A 26,547-nucleotide genomic window follows, 5' to 3' on the forward strand; every position below is an offset into this window, starting at 1 on the left:
GTTTTCCATTTCAATAAAACAATGCATATTTACTGTGTGTGTGAATATAAATGATACCTAGTGAGAATGAAAAACAAATAAAGCATTATATGTGAACTTGTGGGTGGTGACCCATGTCTTATTTCTAACAAATAGACTCTCTCCTTGTCCCCCTGTTTATATTTCTACCAGAATAGCCAACAGTCTCCTTAGCCTACTCGGCAAATGAACACTCACATTTGTGTGCAAATGAACACACACATTTTACCATGCACAGTGTGGTACATATTCTTGTCGTTTGTCCATTAGATTATTGGCCTTCTTTCTGCTGATTTGCTACATTCTCATTAAACCATTTGCTTTATGGATGGGCTTCACAGAGAAGCATGAAATGTCATTCTGGCCGACTCTCCGTGACCATTAGATTAGAGATAATTAGAGAATAATTATGAGTGGCACATCTCTGGTAGACACATGGTAGTTGGATACCAACCAAAGTCAATGTGTAGACACTGCACATTTCATTGTGCAAAAAAAAAAGGCCAGAATGTTAAAACAAAATGCCTCAGCAAAATGTGCATTTGCTATGTTGTTGTGTAGAAGAGAAAAAAGCAGCTTTCTCACTCAAAGCCCATCAACTTTTCCAGAATGCCCTAACATGCCTGGTTTCATTTCTCCCACCTTTTGCATTCCCTTTTGCATTTCCGGTTGCTGCCTGGCTGCACCAAGTTCTAAATACTGGTCATAGCCTACAAGGCAATCAAGGGCATGGCACCTCCTATGATCCACCCAGCATGATAGACACCGTCAGACTCCACCTTAACCCTTAGCATAGGGTGCATCATGATAGATGCTAGTTGTACTTGGAAGAATACTATGTTGGTTACTTGTTCAAATGTTCAAATGTTATATATATATATATATATATATATATATATATATATATATATATATATATATATATATATATATATATATATATATATATATATATATATATCATGGATCCCCATTAGCTGATGCCTAGGGCAGCAGCTAATCTTCCCCAAGATACACTACAGACAACCTTAAAACATGATACAATACAATACATAATAAATTGACATATAGACAGATGCTGGGTCTGATGTTTACCTGGTATATTAGTTTATTTGAAGCACTAAATAGTTTTTCTTTGCACTCGACTTATCGGACCCCCTGTCGTTTGATGAATAAGGTTCATGCCATTTATACTCTGATCCTGCAAGTATAAGTCGCTCTGGCAAGAGTGTCTGTTTGCTAACCACTTAACCAATTAAACCCTATATAGTTGACCACTGTCCCCCAGAGGTCTATGGTCCCTAGCTTTTTCCCTCACTGTCTGGTATTTCTGCCCCAGAATATGGTTCTTAAGAAGGACCTCTGTAGTAAATCTTATTCTCCATTAAGAAGGAAGACTCTTTGTCAGGGGTTGTTAAATCTCAAGTCTGTGTTGCAACATCGTAAAGGCCAGCCTCTGACTCAGCTGAAGTAGTTGTCACATTACATCATAATAAGGTGACAAGTTATAAACTGCATTCACAGCCAGTCATGCAGGCAAGGTAAGGCTGTGACACAGTGCTTTAATCTAATACATTTCAAGTTATTTCATTATGATCTATGTGCACTCAAAGGCTCGCTGCAAAATGAGCTGCGTGTGCGTGCGTGTGTGCACGTGTGTGCATGGGTACAAGTATACATACATATGTTCTGCTGGTATAATGGAGGATCAAAGTCACCAGGGTTTAGAACAAAGAATAAAGATAAGGAAGCAATGTATCGCACATAGGCAATAGTACCATTATAAAATGCAGACTTTATCAGCAGAACAGCTGGTAACATAGACAACAAGGTCGGAAATGCTTGTAATTCTTTAGGGTGATACCAATGATACTAATTAAGGTTGTGTTCCATTCTGGTCAAAAGAGTCAGTGCTAATATTGTGCATGTTAACTCACTGAACAGGCTACACTAAATGGAACAGCTGCAGAGCCTTAATTAGTATCATTGATAACACCTGTGAAGGAAGTAAGCTATGGCCCAATTTCTTGCTGAAATGGCTGCCAGCATGTTGACCAAGATCAATAGGAAAGCAAGACACTCTGTGATACATCTTCTTTATCTGACAAAGGTCCCAATCATGAAAAAAAACTCCTTTCCCGCCCGTCCAGACTAAATGCTGGGGTTTTCATAGCAAAACAGGATCAGCAGTGTTTTCAAAAGTCTGTTCTAGAGGTATAAACAACAACAGAATTTTTGTTTTAAAATAAAAATGTATTAGCTTGGATGTTGTCTATGCTGTGTCAAGCAGCAACGTCGAGTAGCAGCTGCAAGCATATGATCAAGTTTCTGTGCGACCTAGTGAGCCAACACCCAACATCACTGACTAAGTGACTATAGTGCTGAAATCAGGCCTAACATTATGTCTGCTGATGTGGAGGATGGAAGACTGTGTGCAGGAGGGAAGAGGAGTGGAGCAGGCAGTCAGAGGGAGACCACAAGCCAGCAGGAGACAAGTCAGACCCCTCTGCTGTGGAGGAGGACGGAGGACTGTGTGCGGAGGAAGAGGGAAGAGAAGGAGTATAGCGAAAACAACCAGAGCAAAAGTGCTGGTAAGAGACGAAACATCAGTAGCTCAAGGGCCTGTCTAGTCTGACAGCACACAGTACATACATTCTGTGACTTCACAGGACTTACTGACAACCCATGTGTTCAAATGTTGTGCTTGACCCTGTGCAGAAGATTACATTTTCCTCTCCTTTTCATCTTGTGCAACTGGACAGAACGGTGGAGATTGCTCATAGTTTGAAAATCAGCAGCAGACAAGGTCAGTATTTTTGTTGAAATGCCACGCACTGAAGCGTTTATTACACTTCCAATAAGTGGTAACGCTGGCTGAAGGTCAAGCCTCAGTCAGTGTGAAACCTCTAACAAATCAGGCCTGTAAGCCGGAGAAGGTTAATGCCTTACATGTGCATTGTGACACATTCTAAGCATGTTATGATTTTATCATAAGTGCCTAAGCACTAATCACACATTAAGTTGTTATTAGGAAAGGACAAATTATAAATATTGTTCCTGATATTACAGTACTCCTGTAGTCTATTATGAAACAGCCAAGTACATTTGCATTTGGAACTACTCATAATGCTATGTATTCACCCCAGGATTTAATTATTAAAATGTGCATCTTTATATTTTATTGTTATTATTTGTATATCACCCTATCTCCACTGTGGAAGTCATTGAGTGAAGGAAGTCAGTGATTGCCATCTAGTGATGTAGTACTGTCAGTGCAGTCAGCCTGCATACTCACATGGTTGCTGTACCCAAGCACCTCATTGCATGTACCCATCGCTGCGTATCTGTCTAATGCCTAATTTATGCTGTGTGAGCTTGCTATTTTCGGCACACACAGTCACACAGGGTAACTTCCTGTTTGAACTGAGTTAATTGAAAGCTGTGTTTGAGTTCCTTGCAGTCTGTGTCAGTTAGAGATGAAGTTTTACAAACGCAGCCAAAATTGATGTCACTACCTTAACTAGCTGTTTAGCTAATCAAGTTCAAAAGTGTAATGTTGATGACTGTCTCTAATCATGAAGTCCAATATAGTGTTGATTATAATAAAATAAAAAACGAGTAACCTTTAAATAGTGACTGAACGCTTAGTTCAAATAGTATTGGCAAATACTTTAAGATTTAGCAATGTTTAACAAAACCAGATTTTATTTTAAAGTCAGTCTAGTTCATATGTACATTCATGTAAGTGACTGACAAACTTTCCCTGCACTGCGATGCAAGACAAACCCACCCATCTAAATATCAAACCAATTGATACTAATAATTAATACCATAGTAGGTCCTCTACAGACACATCGGTAAGTCTGCATATCATGTCGGTTAGAGACACTGAACAATTTATGAAGTCATGAATGTGTGTGTCTTTCATTAAAAGAGTATAAATTGCATAAAATAATCTGTGAGTACTAATTGAGCCAGGACTATCTGTTTACAAAGTCTGTCTGTATGTCTACATAACAATGATAGATATACACTACAGTATCGTGTTTCATAGCAGTGCCCTATTAAAAAGGCAACGTGACACAGATAGGAGTTGACCACCGACTGTAAATGAGAGTAAAGTAGGCTACATGGTTATGAAGAAGCTGCGGGGAGAAACAGATAATGAACGACAGATGGTAACGTGCTGTTTGCGTTTGTGGGACCCGGCGTTAAGGGCAGAAGTGAACGCGCTTTTGGAAGTACACGGTATAGAGCCCCACCCCTTGTGAAACATTTGGGGTGGAGGTTCTTTCTGGGCCTACTGGGAGTGTGCATTGTGACGACTGACCAAACCAAGAGACGGTATTTGCAAAAGCCAAAAGGGCATTTTTGCCTCGCTGGGGTGCTTACCTGTCTGGCGGCCCAGCGAGACTCCACAGCATGCAAAACTTCCCTCCGATCGGTCTAGCGGTGTCCAAGATTAGCTGTACAGACACAGACAGACACACACATGCACAGGTGGACAGGTGGACAGGTGCGAAAATATAATCTCTGCCTCCCGGCCTTTCGAGCTAGCAGCGATGAAAAACAAAATAAACTAGAAAAACTTCCACTTCCAAAATTAGCACTACAACACTGTGCGTGCATTCATGATTTGAGGCATTTTGTTGCAAAAATGTGTTTTGGTAAATTAGACCTGCTGGTGGCGCTATAACAGGCCAATGTGAAAATGGGTGGCATTTCTAGTGGGAATGTGCGTGTGAAATTTCACGGAAATCGCAAGCTGTGTTCATGATTTGAGAAATGTTGTCCAAAACGGACCAATCCTGCAAACTTTGGAAGCCAACCTTAGCCAATCAGGATGGAATATGAAATATCGCACAGATCCGTCTTGATCACATGACTATAGAGATACTGTGTACCGATGTTTGGATAAAATCTGTAGGAGTAAATGGGTTTTGCACAAATCGGCCTCCTGGTGGCGCTATAACAGGCCCATGTGAAAATCTTGATGCAGAGTTTCTGAATTGGCATCCAGGGAGTGTGTGTGCACAGTTTCGCAGCGACCGGGCCAACGGTGCCGGAGATTAGCTGCTAACACACGGACAGGACAGGACACACGGACGGACACACGGACGGACGGACAGGGGGTAAAACATACTCTCTCGCCATGCCTTTCGGCCTGGCGGAGACAAAAAGAATGAGTTAGTAAAGGGGGCTAACATGGTTTATTCATATACTGTAGCAGAGAATAGAATAGAAAATAATAGACTTTTGCCCATTGTTTGTTTTCTTTAAACGCTCAAAGAAAAATGTATATTAAATAACTGTAATTCATCAAAAGTATGTTAACAATGTATCAATATCCATAGAACACAATTTAACAACGAAATGTCAGTTTCATGATACTGATACTGACATGATACTGGCCATGTTTACTGACATGATACTGACCATATGTTTACTGACATGATAGGACCATGATACTGACCATGATACTGACATGTGTCTGTATCATGTCAGTATCATGGTCAGTATCATATGATACTGACCATGATACTGTCATGATACCAATAGTTGTATTGACTTTCCCCACCTCTGCTTTGCGATATAGGTCTACAGTATGTGATATTGATTTAAATAAAATGAAGTAGCCCATAGCTTTTGATCTTTAACAGGAAGACAAAGTATTTAGACAAGGCTGCCTCTCTTTTCTCCCCTGATCCTTTTTGGAGACTGTCAACAATGTCATAGAGTCAGTGGACAGAAAACAGTGTAATCCTTCACTATCTTCAAGGTCCCCTTTTACTTAGCTGAGATCCAGCTGAGATTAAAGTATTATCTCCTTCACAACTCACTTTAGATCTGGAATACTGCCTCTGTCCAGCTGGGACAACCTTCTGGTAAGCAGGCTTGCTGAAGGTTATACTCTTAAAGTGCTTGAATTTGCAATTAGTTTTATGTTAATTAGTTGACATTACTAATTGAGTTATTTTGCCTCCAAAAAACAATGTAACATGCAGTTATATTAACACATGTTTCAGCCAATAGAGCATTTATAAGGGATGAGTCGGGTTCAACACTTTACCAAATAAAGTTCAACTTGATATAAAAATGCAATGGCCTACGGCTATGCTGTAAGCAGAATATGTTTACCATTAGTTTTTAATGGAGCAGATTCAGCTCTTACAACCTGATTACAATTTAATCTTCTGAAGGACAGACTAAATTGACAGCTCAGACTGCTCAGGTGCCCTCTTCTGGTTACCACAATTTTATTTAGTGTTTTCCTCTGTTGTTGTTTTTTACTTTCTAAGAGAGCTGCTCATTATAACATTATTACTATTTTCATATTTCTAATATTGCTGTTTTACCCTCATTCATCTTTATAGGGTCATCTATGATTATCCACAAGCCAATTTACAGAAAAGGGGTAGGTCTCAGATTGAGTGGTACAGCTGTACCACTCAATCTGATGCCAAAAGCTTGATGTGTCTGGTTTTGCAGTTCTGTGGTTCATAGTTCACAGATTTTGATGAGATTGTTCTAGACCACTTTAAGGTCAAATATATTAATTCCTTTTCAGAGAGGTATTCTCTCATTAAAACACGTAATTTAGTTACACTGTGTAATGTTATGACATTACCACAAGGGGGTGCAAATGCATCAATATTTCAAGGGGTAAGTTGGGAAGTGGTATGGTTGACTGCTGTAATGATACTCTATGGTTTCTAAGATTTAATTGAGATGGTTTTGAGGACTTCTCTGTAAACAAATCTTTGCTCATGACTGTGAAAAAAACATCCACTGATTTGCATAACGTTTATTTTGTAATAGACGGAGGGGTAGCTGGGAGATTTATACAAATCTCCCTTCTGTTGCACACCCAGGCCCTCTCGCTTTTAGTGAGTGGAAAAAAAGACAAACTCCTGCCAACAAATTAGTCTCCCTTGTTAAAATTCCTTACCACAGCATTTAATGGAAATCCAATTTTCAGGGAGAGAGGGTGGGCATTTTAATACCCATAAATCCATCCAGACTCCTCACTGGTATCATAAATGGTAGAAGACTACTGAGGATATTGAGTGTTATGGACTTTATTATGCAAAATTCATTCGGAAAAGCTGCCCAGTGCCATGTCTGTCTCTAAGCCTTTATACTACCACTGCCTTGAGCTGGCTCTCTGCCAGCCCATCCATTCTGAGCACACAGACTCTTGGACTGGAGTGGAAAAATCTGCTACTTCTGAATTATTTGCCTTTTGTAAAATGTAGGTTCGACTTAATTATGCTCATTGCATCCGCGATGTGTTGTGAGCTTGTAGATCGGTTGTTTTTGTTCATGCCACACCGCTGTAGCCTACAACAAAGTATAAATCAGGCTTTATGTAAGACACACATGTCTGAACTGGTAGGGAATAGGAATGTAGTCACTGAAAAGGGATCATTCACCTGTTGATGGCACACTGACATCTGCCGGTAGCTGTTAATGGGCAGTGGCACTGCACCCATTAGGAGATCATATCTGTAATGTCCTAGGTTATGGGAATGGGATGTTCTCTTTTGGTCTGTGTGTGTGTGTGTGTGTGTGTGTGTGTGTGTGTGTGTGTGTGTGTGTGTGTGTGTGTGTGTGTGTGTGTGTGTGTGTGTGTGTGTGTGTGTGTGTGTGTGTGTGTGTGTGTGTGTGTGTGTGTGTGTGTGTGTGTGTGTGTGTGTGTGGACTTATTAAGCCTACTCAGGGACAGGAACGATGCAAGTCGGAAATACATGCCCAAGTCAGGAATACATGCAATACTCCTGTACCTTAAGTATATTGCTGACACTTATATTGGTGAAGTGGTACACCACACAATATAATAATACCACACCTTGCACAAAGACTCAAATGAAGACAAAACATTACTCATTCCACCCAATAAATAACGGGAAAATCTGTTTTCAGTCTCATTTAGGGATCCTGATCCACATCAATTATAGAACGTTACTCTTTAAGGGATCATATTCATTTCTATTAATGAGAGAGATTGTGTTCCCTTAATATTTGAGATAAGTTGAATGATGAAATTGGTTTTAAGCAGAACAGAGCTGTTCATGAGCAGTCTGTCAGTACTGCAGCTTGAAACCCCTCCACCTTCTGAAGTTTTTTTTTTCCTGCTTCTGTGACTGTAATTCTCTGGGGTCTAGTAAATTAAACTACACGCCCAGATTGAAAAGTGAAGTCCCTCAGTGGAAAGGGAGAGGAAATTGCTGAAATCCCTACATGCAGTAGAAACTTAAAGATGGTGTCGGGGTACATTCGATATGGCTAAAAACCTCTTCTAGTAGTGCAGATGAATTGATAGCCGGTGTTATCCACATGTGTTAATCATTAACAGTGCTGCAGTCAATTGTCCTCACCGTCCTGCTCTGGCTGTGCTCATATTACACAAGTCTGTTTGGATGACACATGCACATATGCATGCATGCATAATATGTACCTGCATGTGCACGTGTGCACATGTGTGTGTGTGTGTGTGCGCGCGCACACACACACACACACACACACACACACACACACACACACACACACACACACACACACACACACACACACACACACACACACACACACACACACACACACACACACACACACACACACACACACACACACAATGTAGGGTCTAGGGACCCACAATTGGATCCTTGACAGGGTTCCAGGGGATCCCAAGCTAAATGATTGAGAGTTGGGAAACAAGTGGACCCTGTGGATCTGGAACTGATCCCACTCCCAGAGATGAAAACCTCATCTGATCCCACTGATCCCACTCCCAGAGATGAAAACCTTACCAAATGGGGGTCTGTGGCCTGCATATCAAACTTTGGGTCCTTGAAATTGAAAATGTTGAGAATCACTACTGTATACATCAGTGCCTCTCAAACGTTTTCATGTCAAGTTGATACATATCAGCCCACGGACCCCCTTTCAAAAAGAAATGCAGGAACCCCCAACAGAGATTAGTTTTAAGGCTATAGCAGTTATTCCGAACCATTTTAATTTCAAGGAACCCAATTTGATGTGCATTAGTAGGCCATGGACCCCCATTTGATGGCATTTTTATCTCTGCGACCCCAATATACACTGTAAAATCAATGTTAATCTAACTCTGAGAGTGTACAAATGGAACCAAATAGACCCGTAAGAGTCCATTTGGTTCCTATCAATCATTTGACTGGGGACCCCCTGGAACCCCCTCAAAGACCCCTGGGGGTCCCCGGACCCCACTTTGAGAACCAATGGTATACATCACATGCATACAGCATATTGGTACAGAACTCGTCCCCCTCCCAACACATCACAACGGGGGATGTACAGGAGGAAGGGGGAGCATGGTGTAGGGCTATAAACTTGAAAGAGCTCTCTTCTCTTTCTTAGAAGCAGGGAGCAGGGAAAGTTAACCACTTGAACCCTATACCATCCCTATTCTGGAGAGGAACATTTGCTGAAAATAGCCGATCTACAGTACAAGCTGTGAGCTTGTGAGCTAGATTGGCTATTTCCGGTGAAGATATTTGGTGTAGAGGGGGGAAAAAAGAGCGGACCAAGTACAGAGCCGACACCGGTCCGCTAAGTATTAGTTTACTAAGTATAGAGGGTAGACGGCATTGGTTCTCAAAGTGGGGTCCGGGGACCCCCAGGGGTCCTTGGGGAGATTCCAGGGGGACCCCAGCAAAATGTATTAATATAGCGTCACAATCATTGTAGCCACTTTAACCTTTTATACTTTGGCTATTCAAAAATAGCAGATATACAAGCTCATAGCGCATCATTTCGTGCCGCGCTATGAGCTTGTAGATTCGCTATTTTTCTAAAATCTTGAACATCAGTGGAAGTTTTTGAATATTTTTTCTTTTAAGCAAACCTTTTTAACACAAATCTTTGCTTCTGGGGGTCTCTCGCAGTCGCACAACATATTTTCAGATGTGGGTCCACGGCCAAATATATGGCCGTCCTTGACAGGAAAAAAGTTTGAGAACCTGGTATACGGTATGCTGTTAACTAGATGACTCTGTGTGGGGGGGAGTGATAGTGGCAATGGGGGGTGGTGGTTTTGGGGTGGTTTTGGGAGGGGGGTGGGGGGGTTCTGCTCTGGAAAATGTATTGGCCTAGTTGGAAAAACAGGTCCAAAAAGGAGGAAAAAAAGTGGTGTGGGGGGGGGGGGGGGGGGTGTGGGGGGTGGAGGGGAGTGGAGAGCATGCAGGAAAATTTAAGGGGTGAGGGGAACCGGACCTTGTGTCCTGCGGATGAACCCAATGGGGACTCTGCTTTGGGTGGGGTCATCCCAAGTTCAGGTCTTTCCCTCGCTGACTCTGCGAGAGTGGAGGAGGGCCGTCCGTGGCTGAGGGGGTTACTGCTCTTGACGGCCTCCAGCTCCCCTGCTGGGAGCCCCTCCCAGGGGCCCTGTAACACAAACCCGGTTTCCAGCAGGAGTTCTCTTGGGGGTGGGGGCTGGTGCACCGTGGGGTGGGGGGTGGGGGGGGGGGGGGGCTCCTCTCACCCTGGGTAAACTTAGGTCATTCTTGTGCGGGGGTGGAGGAGGAGTGGAGTTGTGGGCTCGCTCCAGCCAATAAATATTTGCCCCGACTGACCGATGAGGGTTTTGTTTTTACAGCTCTCAGATCCCTCTGTGTGTGTCTTCGTAAAGTCTCCTCGTGTTACGAACTCAGTAAAATCCCCGGTGTTAATTTGACTCTAAAAGTGGAAAAATGGACCCTACCAGGTCCACCTTTAGGGGTCCATTTATAGGTCTATTTTTCACTCTCTCAGTGTTAAATCATGCTCTCAGTTGGATGGAAATTAGTCAGAATCAGACTCCATCTGTCATTTTCAAAGCAAAGTGAACAATGACAAAACTTTTTTTTCACTGCAGTAATTTTAAGCATTTTAGATGAGTTATTTTGCGTACAGTATGGTAAAGTTCTCTAAGCAAGCTAGCACTTCTGTTAACGGGTAAAATTCTGTATAATATAACGAGAATAGAATGATGAGTCCTCACTATCGCAAAATGAGATTCAAAATGACACACACTCCAGTTGGATATGCTAACCATGCAGATGGAGACCATGGAGGTCTTTGAAAGAGACAAATGAGGGACAATCTATCATTCGACAGTCACAGAACCAACAGCAAGTCAGGGGTGGCCAACTAATCAGGCAGTTTGCACAGAAAGCACAGCATGGGTCCTTTGAGTGGATAAGTGGTCCCTCCCATAATGTCAAGAGTAAAGGCTGTACCACGGGTTAGGGAGAGGTTGGCAGGGAGTTAATGGGATGACTGGTGGGGTGATCAGTATTCAGAGGTTTGAAGGCCCTGCAGACGGCGCACAAGGCACACATTGATAGAGATTGAAGACTTTCAAGATTTATGAAGTGTTTGTTTATCCCCAGTCACCTCAGATGGTCACTGGGACACACAAGACGTACTGCCAAGACTGACAGAGATGGGTTGTCCCTTTTTTTTATCTTAAAAAGTCATATGGAGGATAAGGTTCAAAGAAAATGTTTTCACTTTTATTTTTTAACGACATATTAACCCTTGCACCTATACCTGTTTTGGAAAGAAATGATAAATAAATAAATCTACAGTCTACACGTGTGTTGTGACACGTTTATTAGCCATTTTTGCCATTAGTCATACAGTATAACAAAGTATAAAGGGCTTAATATTGGTTGCATTTCATTCCTCCTACTAACAAAGAGTAAAAACTTTTCTGTTTAAATTACTTTTAATTTTCACTCTTCAAACTAATATGACAGCTACTGATGAGCGGAGCGTTGGCATAGTGACAGCTCAGGGAGCCATCGGTCACTATGAGCACAATAGCGAAACAAATACTGAATCATCACATTTCCCAAGCAATGTGACCAAAACCACTTAGGGCTATGTTGAAATTGCCTATGACTCATTGACGGAGGGAAAAACACTGTAATCTTATCCAGAGCACTCAGCATCAGGACTCTGTCCTTTGCTTTGAGGCCTGAGGAACAACCCATTCCTATTCACAATAATCATAGCTCACACTTTAACCAGTGTGCCCACTGGGCCTTGAGAAAATAATGATACCTTGCTCAGCCTTTAAGAACAACTTACCTTGCAAATTGCATTGCAATCAGACTTGTCATCATATTCCCATTCATCTTTTGTGAATATGCTTCATGAAAATGCTCTTATAGAAGGGAAGAAGATTTACTTCCACCCACACTTCAACACCACACTGATTAAGAAAGGAAATCTTTTAAACAGACACACAATATGATCAAAACCTCATCACAGGCAACAGTGAAATGATTGCTAATGTATTGTACACCCAAACATGTTGATCATAATAGCTCAGGGAAATTGGTGTAGAAAAACCCTGAACTTTGCCATATTTTATCTGGTCATCTACCCCACTTCAGTGTGGAAAAGTACTGATTGCAACTGTGGCATCAGCAATTGCACTGTCTATCTTATCTATATTGTCAGTGTTGCAGGTCTGGAATGAATTCCCAAGAATATAGCCTATTGAGGACAGACTCATTCTCAAAACAAGCATGAAAAAACATATTTTCAAGGGTGATTAGTTCCAAAGTTTTCAAAGTAGGGTCTAAAGTCTCCCGGGGGCCCTTTTAATAGTGCCAGGAAGTTGATTTCAAAACACAACCGCCCGCTCAAAACAAAAACATCATTAGTTTCACAATTACATGGTTTACTAGAGGTTATGAAAGTGGGAGAATAACTGAATAATAATACTGTTTGTTTCACTCCCCCAACTCATCGATCCAAGTCTGTTGGTGAACATCAGGCCTTTTATTTTATTGTATTAAAGAGTTCGAAAAGTAGGCTATTTTATATAACTTGAGAAAATCTGCAAAGGGTTATCACTATAGAGCCTTTGTAAAGACATAAACAGTTATGTAATTCTGTGGTAAAAGTGAAGGCCACTGATTGTTCCTCACTAATAGGCATAGAGATGTTTGCAAGGCGGAAGGTAATTGAGTGGGTTAGAGTCACATAAATAACAAGAACATTTTGTCTTGCACGTTTAATCCCCTCAAAGAGACTTTTTATCCATCTTTTCCATCCTGAAAAGTGTCTGGTTTACTGTATGAAGAGGCTATGTAAATACAGAAATGTAAAAGTATGCAAAAGTTATGTAAATACCCACAACATGAACTTATGAACCTGGGGGGGGGGGGGGGGGAGTTATTAAATGAGTGTGATGTGGGAGCCCGATGGCGTCTTCTCCTAGGCCGTCATGTCTAGGAGAGCCGTCTCCGAGATGCCAGTCGACAGATAGTTGTTGACAACGGCCTGGTAGAAATAGAGAGAAGGAAAACCAGGAGGGGTTGAGTGTAGGAAAAAAGAAAACACAGCAGGAAGACAGAGAGGAGACACTGAAAGGAGTTGAGAGGAGGAGAAGGGAGGGTTTGGGAGGTGAAGGAGGGAGCAGGGGGGGGGGGATACAGAGGGGAGAAGGGGAGGGAGAGAAAGGGGTGGGGTGGGTGGGCTGTGCGTGAGTAGAGGACCTCCCCGTGAACTGTGCAGTCGCGAGCCGGGTCATTGGGGCGAGGTTGTCAGAGCGTGCCTGAAACAGTACACCCAGGGGTTCAGCCAGAGTTCATACACTCAATGTGCAAGATCCATGTCCCTCAGTCAGCACTCGCCAGCCGTACACCAGCATATACACACACACACACAGCAATGCAGAAGAGCTCCACACGTGTATAGCGTTACACAGATACATATATACGGAGACAAATAGGAGTTCTGCAAACATACATCCACTCCAGAAATGCACAGGATGTTTAGTATAATGTCCATCTCGTTTGACTGCGTAGGGCAAGAATCCATACAGACACGCAAACAACTAAAAGTCTTGCATGCTACGTATACATACAGGAGAAAAACATGTTGTTTTCATATCGCCACATGACACAGTTTATGTAGGAGAGACAGATATAAAATAAATACATATAAGGAAAGCAGAACGGCTTCCCTCTCTGAGTAAACAGATCCAGTGAACCGCTGAGACTGTAACCGATAGTGTCCATAGCCAGCAAAAACACCAGAAAGCTTCTTTTTTTACACTGTGAGAAAGATTTTCTCTAATTCCAGTCAGTATGGTTTAAATAGGAGAGGCCACTAAGCCAGAATCCCCTCTGTGTGAGCGAGCTCTTTGTGGGAAAGCTGTCTGCTTTACTCCCATTGAAGACTGGTTGGCCCATTGTCAAACCCAGAGCTTGACCTGGTGTTGAACCCAATTGTCAAACTTGCAGTGTAGTGTGGGACCTTGGTGGGGGAGGAGAGGCTTCAGTGTGGTTTAGCTGACTTAGGCAAGTGTTTGTCATCTCAGGTCCCTGGCTCAAACAGTTGTGCAGAGTGACATATAGCTCAGTTCAGCCTAATGACAGCTTTCAAACTGGCGTACCTATTTTGGGCATGTCATAATATTAAAACCCCTTTTTTTTTCTTCTTTAAAAAAAAATACAGTGAATATAACATCTACAAACTCACAATGTGTTCAATGCTTGTTGTACGGCGAAGTATATAAGGCTTACAGTAAGTGGTTAAGGAAGAAAAAAATAGGCTGTGAATCGTGCAATTGTCAATCCCTCTTTTACATAATTACTGTGGTGATTAGGTTAATATGTGTTCCCACCTCTCAGACAAAACCCCTCTAGTCATGTGACTGTGACCACCCCCATCTCATCTCTCTCCTAATTCTCAGGCAGGGGACAACTCAGTTGTGTGTGTGTGTGTGTGTGTGTGTGTGTGTGTGTGTGTGTGTGTGTGTGTGTGTGTGTGTGTGTGTGTGTGTGTGTGTGTGTGTGTGTGTGTGTGTGTGTGTGTGTGTGTGTGTGTGTGTGTGTGTGTGTGTGTGTGTGTGTGTGTGTGTGTGTGTGTGTGTGTGTGTGTGTGTGTGTGTGTGTGTGTGTGTGTGTGTGTGTCACATGAGAGCTTTGACAGACAGGCCCAGCTGTGGTAGTCAGGCGCCAGAGCACCGCGCCCTCAGAGTCCAAGGCAGACAAGGCCCAAACGCAGAACAATTCTGTCTTTGTGGATCTACTGGAAACCATCAACTGCATCCAAATGACCGTAAGCTGCAGATACAAGCCAGATGTTGGAATTCCTCAGCTCAGTTCAATCTCAGTCCAGTCTGGCTCATCTAAGCCCAGCAGCAGCAGTGGAGCTGTGGTTAGTTACACAGTTATATGAGACCCAATCTAAACTCCGCTAGAGTTAGATTTCATACATTGCGTTTGCCATACGGTAGAACCAGCCTAATCCGGAAATCGTGCAAAAATTGCCGCTTTCTTACTCTGATCTCAATGGAAATTGAAACCAGGTCAGTGGATTGCTGTCGTCATTTTTGATTAAATCCTTTTCATGAAGAAAAAAATCAAATCCCCCACCACTGGTGAAGGCAGATGTATTGCTGACTCTGCTGTGTGCTTCAAAGTACAATCGAATGATAGTAAAAAAATTGACGGTTCATTTGAGTCAATTCTTACACTCTTGCCGTTAATTAACATTGAGAATTGTATTAATCTGTATAATATGCAGATTCTATATACTATACACATGTACATCTGGTATTTCCAGTTTAAATTATATTATACTTTAAACTGGCATACATGTACACCATTAGAGCTATTTTGCCAGCTGCCTGAGAAAAATACTTTCCTCTGTCGCAGCTAGATAATGTCTCATGCAAAACAAGTTCTCTGAAATGGCAGACACAATGAACCAAGTTGTGGGCGGATTGTCTAACCCCATAGCAGGCTAGTCCTCATTAGATGAGGGACCTGTCGTATAATCAGGTGTCTCAGGGGGACGTGATAATCTTGTAAGTTCTTCCAGGGCCCAAGTTTGACATACTCATATAGCTATCTGGTGGGAGACTCATTTGTCCTTTTGCAGGCTAATTACTACAGATCGTATGACCCCCTCCTGCCTTCCCAGCACAACCTTTCACCTCGGAGGTGTTGAGCAGGCAATTACTCTTCTTGGCTTCTGCGTGAAGGGTGCAAACCCACAACACAAACTATTAGACTTGCTCTCTGTCTCTGAAGAATGCACACGCACGCACGCACGCACGCACGCACGCACGCACGCACGCACGCGCGCGCGCGCGCACGTGCACGTACACGTACACGTACACATACACACAGATACACCTACGATCACACAAGCGGCTGGTACCACCTCTAGGTTCAGTAGTATATCATGTGTAGGAGGATCTGCATGGCTGCTCTTTCTTTGCAACCAACACCCTGCTCTGTATTGCTCTGAACTTGATGGGGGTGTTCGAGGTTTTATTACTCAAGGAAAGAGCTTTTTAGATTTTGCACACCAAAGTGAGTGCAGTGACAAAGGGCTAGAGCACTGAATTCCATTTTATATTTGAGATGTTCACTCATCTCAAATAAGTTTCCGTAATTTGCAGCTTCACCAATATCACAAGTGGACAATGTATTTCCAGGGTGGAGATGTGATGACCTGATATTATTCCCATGGTCTTTGAATCATACACGATGATGAGGACAAGACACAGGAGAGATGAGAGCATTCCAGTGTTATGAATTGGTTTAATAAGGGTCAGATCATTAACCACATGAAACCTAGCATCCCTATTCTGGGGTTAACATTTGGCAAAAATAGGCCCGGACGGCTGACGTTGGCTGCGTGCCACTCTCTATCTCTCGGTCCCCATTTCCTGTCAGCTTACTGTATTCCATCAATAAAGGGGAAATATATATATATATTTTATAAATATATATTTTTTAAATAACATTTGGCAAAAATAGCAGATCAACAAGCTCATAATGCACCGCATTGTGATGTGTTGTGAGCTTGTAGATCAGCTATTTTTGGCAAAGATATTTAGTGATGAGCTAAAACAGGAGGGGGCCTAGTACAGAGCCCTGGAGGACTCCGCCAACTAAGGGTTTAAGTGGTTACTTTGCATTCATAAAAGAGATTAACTGATTAAGAGGTGAAAACCAACCTTCTATAGGGAGGACAAACATCTGTAAATAAAGAAGAGAAAAAACTGAGAGCAATTAAAGGTATCATCCCCATCATGAGGCCTATAACTACTGAAAGTCCAATGGCAAAAAAATCAAGTGCACTTCAGTGTTGGGTAGGCTAGATTTTAAGTGTGATTTTAGCTCAGATGTCTACTAAGCCACATGCTGACTCAATCTTTTAGAAGGAGAGCGCTATTCAGCTCTCCTGCTCAGCTTGATAACCCACATCCTCTCCTCCAAACGCTCAGTAACAGCACTCTGGAGAGATGCTTTCATCCTGACGCACACTGTGTGTGTTTGGTCTGTTTCCATTTAGCTAAGTTCAGGTGTAGTTCACAGAGGCCGCCAACACTGGTCACGTGATCACTTGCATGCAGGCTCTGGGCTTGGGGAGGCCTTTGTTTATGTAATATTGCCTTGTGATAGATCGTGGGCTTCTCCATGCCAAGAGAGCTGTAAAAAGACTGTCTCAAATATCGGCCTGCCTTTTTTCATTAGCCAAGAAAATATGACTTGATATTTCATCTATTTTTATTTGTGTTGCTCTTGTCAGGCCGTGGTTTTGTGATACCCAAAAGGAGTCTGCGACCTGTACATCTGATGTCTCGCTCAGTCACAGCGAGCACACAACTGTGTTTAGGAGGATATATATATATTTTAAATACTGCCCCCCCCCCCCTTTCAGCTGAGAGATAAAAGTGCCCTCCCTCTGACCCACATCTGATTCACCTTGATCAAGGCAAGGCCCGCTGGCAACAGACACCGAGCTGCAGAGTTCACTCGTGCTACGACACCGTTGCGTAACCCTATGAGGAAGCAGCTTGGTCATAAATAAATCCTGCCTGAGACAGTCCATCTGGGAACAACATTTTTTCCAGCAGAGCCTCCTGACGTGATGCCTGGTGGGCTTTATAAATACCCTGAGCCCATCAGCGCGATGTGAACTGTGTTTCACCCTCACGCACCCTTCCCCTTTTGACTGTTTGCCTTTTTCCTTGCTGCTGAAAAGCAGGCTTCACTTTGCTTTGTTTGTCCCTGAGCGCTTACCTCCCACTTAACTGTCAAGGGTTCAAGAGCAGAACGCTGTAAACCACATGCACAACAGAACTCAGTTACACAGTGTAGGAGGCCCCAGCGGGAATTCTTTTATATCATACTGGACGTGTTCTTGTGTTAACTCTGTCTGTTACATCTAAGGAAGAAAAGTGCAACAAGTGAATTTACTGTATAGACAAGTATGCTGTATAGTTTTAAACAAGGAAGCTGAACAACCAGAAGAGGATTTCACTTCAAAACACAAAAAAGGCTTGCATTTGGCTTGCATTTGGCTATTATTATTATTATTATTGGCTATTATTGATTTATGTATGTATTTATTTGTGTGTGTGTGCATGCACACACGCACAGTTATTTTTTTGTATTTTTTTTAACACAGGATATTATGAGTTTAATTCAAATTTTTACTGTCTCTTGTCAGCGTGTCCTGTGTGTGTCCCTCTGATCTACTGTTGTTCCTGATCAGATGTGTCGCCGTGATACGGCGCTCCAGAAATGAACCTTAATGAAAAACAGGAGACAGGGAACAGAGGAAGTTTTCTGCATAGCACTGAAACACCTTTTCCTTTAGGAGATCACCATATAGATAGTGTGTGCTGCCCTGCACAGTGTGGAAGATATGGCTGGCAGGCAGCCAATAATGAATAGAATTTATGGAGTGTTATGCTCTGGCTCAAAAGTGTCGGACCTTGTGTTAGAACCACTTTAGCCAGTTTAATGCATATGTATGCAGCATTTATCGGCAAAACTGACTTCTACATGTATATGCATGGCCAATGGATGAAGAGAGCAGCTAAAGTGGTTGCATATTTAATTGTTTGTGAATTAAACTCTGTGAAACTATTCTAATACTTTCCACTCTGCTATGCTGCTACAGTAAATAATGTGTAGTCGTTTGCTCTGTCTTGTTTGCTGCTCATAAATACCCACATGAAAGGGACAACTGAATCAAATAGACACCACAGAAAGAAGCAGCCATGCAGCATGTAGTTGAAAGTTAGCAAGTCCTTGTGAGTCTCATGTGATGGAAATCTTCTAGCATAACCTGTCAAGCCCTGAGCAGAAGAGCAAACAGCTCAGTGTGGACTACGGCAGTAAACTTTCTCTTGGTTAAATTGGGTGTGAGCGCTAAACATTCAACAAGTCCTGTTACAAGGGCTAAGCCTTGACGCCATGTAGCATTGCCTTTAATCATGCATGTGGAAATTGTGTTTTATACCCGATGCTCCTTTTATATTTTATCTATGACTTTTAACCCACATGACATTTATTTTATAAACCTGCTGCAAACCTGATGTACTTGTATGTACTTGTATTCCTTCCTCTATTATTTATTCACTCTTCCCTATTATTTCACGAATTTCACCCACTTTTACCTTCTAACTGTGATGTGACAATAACGTTTGACTGACTGATTTAATCCATAGATTTTGCAGATTACTCTTAATATCAGCTCTGATGTGTGTGTGTGTGTGTGTGTGTGTGTGTGTGTGTGTGTGTGTGTGTGTGTGTGTGTGTGTGTGTGTGTGTGTGTGTGTGTGTGTGTGTGTGTGTGTGTGTGTGTGTGTGTGTGTGTGTGTGTGTGTGTGTGTGTGTGTGTGTGTGTGTGTGTGTGTGTGAAGACTGACACCCTCTGAGGTTGTTGGTCCCTTTGACCTTTAACACCACCGTGGACAATAATTCTTGCAGTTTGACAGGTCAACTGAGGCATCACGGCTGGCCCCTTGCTGTGGGTTAGGGCCTAGCCTTTTTATCACACTACCTGCACCATGATGGATGAAGGCAGCAACAAACTAGAGAGAAGGCTAACAGTGTAGTTCAGGGAAAGTGGATAAGACACTGTAACAAATAACACCTTGCTGAACTCTGGTTCCTCCTGGCTCTCAACACTACTTAGCCTTGACAATTCACAAACACACACACTGAGTTATGAGGTTTATGGCGGGTTAATGCCATCGCTCATGGCCCCGTCTTCCAACCATGATATCACTTATGAAGAGCTTGTTAGCCCAAGGCGGTGTGATGTATGATGTGACGCGTTCCATTCCTTAATGCAGTTGACATTTGAAAATATTTGAAAACAAGGTGACACCCACTCTCATAAAGTGGTCGACGCCACATAATTAGGGGTTGCTTTTCAAAAGAACAGCGGTTAACTTAACAACATTAACCTTGGCGTAGCATGTTCCAACAATGTCAAAAATAGCCGATATACAATGCGTCACAATGTGCTTCTGTGAGCTTCTAGATTGGCTATTTTTGCTATTCGTTGTACAACAAACATATACTGTAGGGCTTGTTCAGTTAGTTAAACTCCATTTTATTCATTCAGATTTTGAGATGTGTGTGTGTTGGGGGGTTGTGTTTTTTTAAATCTGGGAATGAAAGCTGTCATACGAAGCGAGGCCATGCCAAGGCTTCAAGGAACCTTGAGCCAGGAAAGTGGGAGTCAGTGGATCAGCCAGCTTATGGGATGTGAATAACGAGTGCATCCTTCCACTGGCCGGGGATTTTACATGCGTTCGGCACCACTGCACAACAAGCCAAATGGACTCCAGATCCGGGGCTCCTATAACATATTTAATGGATCATTTGGAGGCTGACTTTCTGAGCCCCTATGTTAGGATCACAAATGTTTGGAGAGCATATGGGGGGAGGGATAAAATAAATAAATGAATAAACGCCCTGGGCTTTTTTATCTCATTTAAAGTGAAGCACAGAAGAGGGGAAGACAAGAGTGCATCTGATAACATAAAAGCAGTAAAAGGCAGTGATTGTTAATAACAAGGTGGGAATTCACAGATGGCCTCACACAGATTTGGTTGTCACTTTTTATAGGGTCAATTTTTACACTCTGAGTTAAATTAACGCTCAAGACTTTTACTGTCTATCCTCCCCATTTCTTGCCCCTTGTGGCTATACCTAAAGTCCACTGCGTCCACCTGTGCCCGGTCAGTCACCCCAAAGCTGAGAGCTTGAAGCAGGGAAGAAGTCTCTCCGAGGCTTGATTTATTCAGTATTTGGCTAACCTTGCTCTGAACCTTCCCCCATGAGATTTCAAACCGCTTCAGCCCTCCTCTCCGAAGCATACGTGCGCTACACGGCTCCTCGACCCAGTTCCATCTCAACATGCCTCTTCTTTTTCTCCCTCTACTTTCGCAACAACCCACACCGAGAGAATGAGAAACAGGCTCTCCAAGGAGGCTCATGTTCACTCTCAGCAGCAGATCACATCCTCTCTCTCTCTCTCTCTCCCTCCCTCTCTCTCTTGCTATCTGTCTGTCTGTCTGTCTGTCTGTCTGTCTGTCTGTCTGTCTGTCTGTCTGTCTGTCTCTCCCTCCCTCTCTCCCTCTCTCCCTCTCTCTCTCTCTCTCTCTCTCTCTCTCTCCCTCCCTCTCTCTCTTGCTGTCTGTCTGTCTGTCTGTCTGTCTGTCTGTCTGTCTGTCTGTCTGTCTGTCTGTCTGTCTGTCTGTCTGTCTGTCTCTCCCTCCCTCTCTGTCTGTCTGTCTGTCTCTCCCTCCCTCTCTGTCTCTCTCTCTCTCTCTCTCTCTCTCTCTCTCTCTCTCTCTCTCTCTCTCTCTCTCTCTCTCTCTCTCTCTCTCCAGCCCCAAACACAGCAGCCCGCATTTTAGTGTGGGTCACCTACTGATCACAATGTGCGGCCCTATCGTGAGCCACACAGGAGGGCATTTATGGTTCATGGATTCAAATGAAAGTTTATGGTCCTTGTCTGGCAGCCAAAGGGCAGACACTATCCCTGCATTTTACAGCCTCTCGTATTGTGGGCCTGTGGCTATTCCGCTATTTACAGTACGTGCTTGTCTTAACGTGTGCACTCAGACACAGGGTTCTTTTGTTTTTCCAGATTCAGATTCAGACAACGTTAGATTAATCTAAAGAGTGGTGTCTGGAAATATAAACTAGATCACTTAAAGGAATAGTTCACAGAAGAAACAACTTAATTTCTTTATCGTTTACTTACCCCTTGACGTCTTGAATATGAAGCAAATTTTCATTTGTATTATAGAGATGAACATTTGCCTAGTATTCAAGACGTCAGGGGTAAGTAATCGATAGAAATAAAGTTGTTTCTTGAGTGAACTGTCCCCTTAATGTATTTATTATGAGGAGTTGACATGATTCTCTCTAGGTAAAATGGGCATGTGCATGCGTAACCACACACACACATGCACGCATACACGCACACAAATGCGTGTGTAGGCTAATTGGTGCGTCTTCATTCCTGAATCTGATATGCAAAGGCTACTGTATAGAAAGCTATGAATCATTACGGAATCATTAGAAATCACTAGAAAACTGTTTCCGAGATCTTACAACATATTTACTGTTCTGTGTTACAGTTCTAGCTTCATCTTACAATAAATGCCATCTCTGTGTGTCCGCCTGTAGTTCGGCGAGGACTCGAGGGAGTGCGGTGCCCAGCATCGAGTCGTTCGGATGGGCAGTTGTCCAGATCGAACCACCAATCTGACCCATATCGGATAAAGGTGATCACCTAGAATAACTTTATAGTTATTTGCAATGACTCTTAAATGCAAGGGAATGCTTGGACCCACACAATGGAACATGCCCCCTACAGTATAACAGCCACCGGACCCCCTCACTGAAGGGGGTCAAGCATTTAGGCCTGTACCCAGGCCCGGAGTAATGAACGGGCTGGTTACAGGCACCAAATGCCAGGCCAACCCTTACTAGAAGCACCATAGAAGACAGGGAAGCACCATTAGAAGCACCATAGATGATAGCTCAGTCTAAACATTGCCATGGAAAACACTGATCTGACTTAGAATACTATTCAGTAAGCCAAATCACTCTTCCTGGTCCCGAGACCATCCTTGGTTGGTTTTGAACCCAGACCTTAGGAACATGGGGAGAGCGTCTTTACAAAGTGAGCCACCAGGCTCCTTAATTCATCACCTTTTTATTTGTTCATTAAGTTTTATTATGGATGTTAGTCTTCAAAAGTGCCACCATGCTCCTTATTTAGTCGCAGTTTAGAGAGAGAGAGAGAGAGAGAGAGAGAGAGAGAGTGATACTGACCATTATACTAACGTGATCATACTATGATACTAACATGATACTGAAATGTTACTAACATAATACTAACTTTATACTGGTGATCAATTAATTAATAGCAAAATAGATAAAATAAATAAATACATTTGGAAATAAATGTGCATATTTATTAATTTTCAAATTAACCTGCACTTTTATTACTACATTTATTTCTTTATTATTTAATGTAGGCTATTCCTTTATTTATTTTTTTATAATATGGCAGCTCTGGCCCTCCATACTAATGATGTCAATGTCTGTCAGTCCATCCATTTGTCCATCTGACACTTTGGGTCAGTATGTTGAAAACTGCTGGATGGATTGCAATGGAATTTGTTGGCACCTTCATGCTCTGCGGACAATGAACCCTAGTGATTTTGTGACCATGTGCCCTGTCCTCTAGCTCGACAATTTGTTCAAAAGATATCCCAAAATGTAAAGGGGGGGTTGCCATAAAATTTGGTGATTGCATTCATGCTCCCCAGAGGATGAATCCTAACCATTTGAGTGACCCCATAATCTTTCCTCTAGCACCAATCTCTGGCCATATCAATAACAGTAAGAGTGGTTAGCTCTAAGGCCTCTAGGGGCTGCTAGAAGGGCTTTTATTTAGACGATCTATGGCACAAACACTTATCTGGACGCAAAGGTCTGTGCGCGGTGGTGGTATTAAGCCCCTGAATTAATCATGGATGTGTTTTGGGCGTTATTTAAACCAATCCGTGTCGGCTCCCACTACCTTTAAGAAGCAGGTTCGCCTGCACTGATAGTTAAATGACAGATTTAGTGGAAATGCAAACCATTTTCTTTTTTGCATTCGGCCTCAAGCTCAATGCCAAGAAAACAAAAGTAGGCCTATTGACAGTTAACACAGAGGACAAAACCATTGCCACTGCCGACGGGACAGTGCTCGAGGGCCTTGAGCACCGTCCCGGGAGGAAGATAGGCCCTTAGTCATATTTGCACCCAAAATAATTGCTTATTGCTCTGGGCTAGTGCACTAGTAGGCTAATAATTACAATTGTACACACCTTGCATTTTTCATATTCCCTTTCTGTTTGCTATGTGAAATGAAAGTACATCTTTACAACACTAACTGCAAAAAAGGAGGGAGAAAAGCACTGACATCCATACGTACTAAATGCATAATCATAAATCATAAATAAACAATGAAAGTGTATTCATCTGTCATATTTAATGATCATTGGTAATATTACATATCATGGACATTGGTGACCCTGATGGGGGCATTCACATTGCTACACCAGCTTAGTTTGACAGCACGTTCTGTTGAGCTTGCCTTGTTGTGCAGTTTTAGCAAGATATGTTCTATACATTCCGAAATCTAAATTTCGCAACTGGCAAATAGTCACATAATTTTCTTGATCTCTGTGAACAGGATATAGCTTTGTTGTCCTAGACAAACTGAATTTATAAAGAAATAACAGTGTGGAAATCTGAACATAAATCAGACACATTTGGTACAAATTGTAATATCAGCTGTATTCAAAGTTGAAATAATCAAACTTTTATGACAAAATATAATGCTGAAAAAGGTGACTGATGGAGTCAAATCAAGAGTGTACTCTAGACTGGATGATGGAATGTTAGAAAGAGCTTGGGTAGTACATGTGCACCTATGTGTGTACTTGAGCTGCAAGAACAGCTTTTGTTAGTTTTGTTGCATAATTCATAGGAGTTTAACCACTTAAACCCTATATATTGTTGACCCCCAGGGGTCCTTAGGGGTCTATACTTTGTCCCTTCCTTTTTTTCTTGTACACCCCAATGTCTGCTCCGAAAATAGCCAATCTACAAGCTCACATTGCATCGCAACACTTAGATCGGCTATTTTAGGCAACTTTTCCGCCTATTATATGACATTCCCAGGATGCTACATTTGACGTGGTTAAGTCCAGTTTTTTACCGACATTTTTATAGACATTAAAAATATCCTCCTTAGTCAACTTACACTGAAATAGCATGTTGGATTGACAGTCATGGCTTGTCTCATTGCCCATCCAGTATTCAGGGCACAGTGAAAGTGTGTGTCTTTACGAGCGTTCCGTGCATTTCATTTAGGAGCAGGTTGGTCCCAGACAGTTTTGTATTCATGGTCAAACCATCCATCCTGTGGTACCATCTTCTGACATGTGAGAACAAACAGGCGCACACATGCCCTCTTGAGCATGTATTTAATGTTTTGACAACATCATCTGTCATGGCCAGTGATCTCACACAGAGAGCTGTTTCAGCACTGCCATAGAAGTCAAATCCAGACACACAACAATGGTTTTCTCACCACACAGTACACCCTCTCTACACATCATAAACACACAAAAATAAACTGTTACTCTCTGTTACTTTTTTTTATTATTGTGGTTTCATTCAAAGGCAAATGAAAGGTAGAATAAAAAAGAGGCATACAAACAGACTAAAGGGAGATTTTAAAAACACAGCAAACAGAGCACATGTATATACACGCACACGTGTGTGTGTGCGCGCACACACGCACACGCACACGCACACACACACACACACACACACACACACACACACACACACACACACACACACACACACACACACACACGAGCGAACACCACCCTGCCCGCCCACCCGCATATGTACAAACGTACACATATAATCAATCAGCTATCATCCACGCACAAGATCACAAATGGAACCAGGAAGTAACCTGCAGCTTGTAAATGAAGTCTAATGCAGGAGCAACAACATTACATGGGACATCCCCTGGACACTTGGCTTCTCCCCATCATAGGGCCTCCACCCTTGTTCAATGTCCTATGGTCCATGAAATCTTCCCTTCATTATACTCCAGAGTTGTTGAGGTGGCTCTGACATCCTGTCAAGTCCATATTCATGTCCGCCCTTTGAATGTGTTCATGCAGGTATAGCTTCCTGAAAACTTGTGGATTTCTTCAAGTGCAGCTTGTGGCATGAAGCTGGAGGGCAGATACAATACAATGTCAGGTGTCACATCGTGATTGAAAATGAAACCTATTATAAATGATCAGTGAAGCTTAACTGAAAAGCGTGATGCATGCTTTATTGCGCTCTGTGTTGCAGATCTACAAGCTCACAACGTGTCACACCTTGCAGCACCTTGCAAGCCTGTAGATTGTCTATTTTCAGCATGCGACGACTGCACAATGAAGGATAAATAAGCCATATACTCCATCGTACGATGGGCCGCTTGCAGACAAGAACTGATCTTCAAGCTATCAGGATGCATTTGTAGCTTGAAAATCTATTCTGGTCGGCAAGCGACACCGCCACACTGCATAATAGATGAAATTAGGCTTAAGAAGCCCTACCTTTTGAGCATGACAAGGGCGTGCAT

At 42.5% G+C, this 26,547-nt stretch overlaps 1 protein-coding gene across 1 annotated transcript in view; it reads right to left on the minus strand.

The window, feature by feature from the left end:
• The window catches only part of dhrs3b (dehydrogenase/reductase (SDR family) member 3b), a 280,407-nt gene that overhangs the window by 242,142 nt on the left and 11,718 nt on the right, over positions 1 to 26,547 (minus strand). Inside the window, exons 4-5 of the mRNA XM_080423487.1 lie at positions 26,522 to 26,544; positions 25,790 to 26,149 (exon numbers count right to left, since the gene is read on the minus strand). Of these exons, the coding sequence (XP_080279613.1) occupies positions 26,065 to 26,149; positions 26,522 to 26,544 (108 nt within the window). The 3' untranslated portion in view covers positions 25,790 to 26,064. The remainder of the gene's footprint in view (positions 1 to 25,789; positions 26,150 to 26,521; positions 26,545 to 26,547) is intronic.

Source organism: Gymnoscopelus braueri (assembly GCF_963280865.1).
Source record: "Gymnoscopelus braueri genome assembly, chromosome: 3".
In the NCBI taxonomy this organism is placed as follows: Eukaryota; Metazoa; Chordata; class Actinopteri; order Myctophiformes; family Myctophidae; genus Gymnoscopelus; species Gymnoscopelus braueri.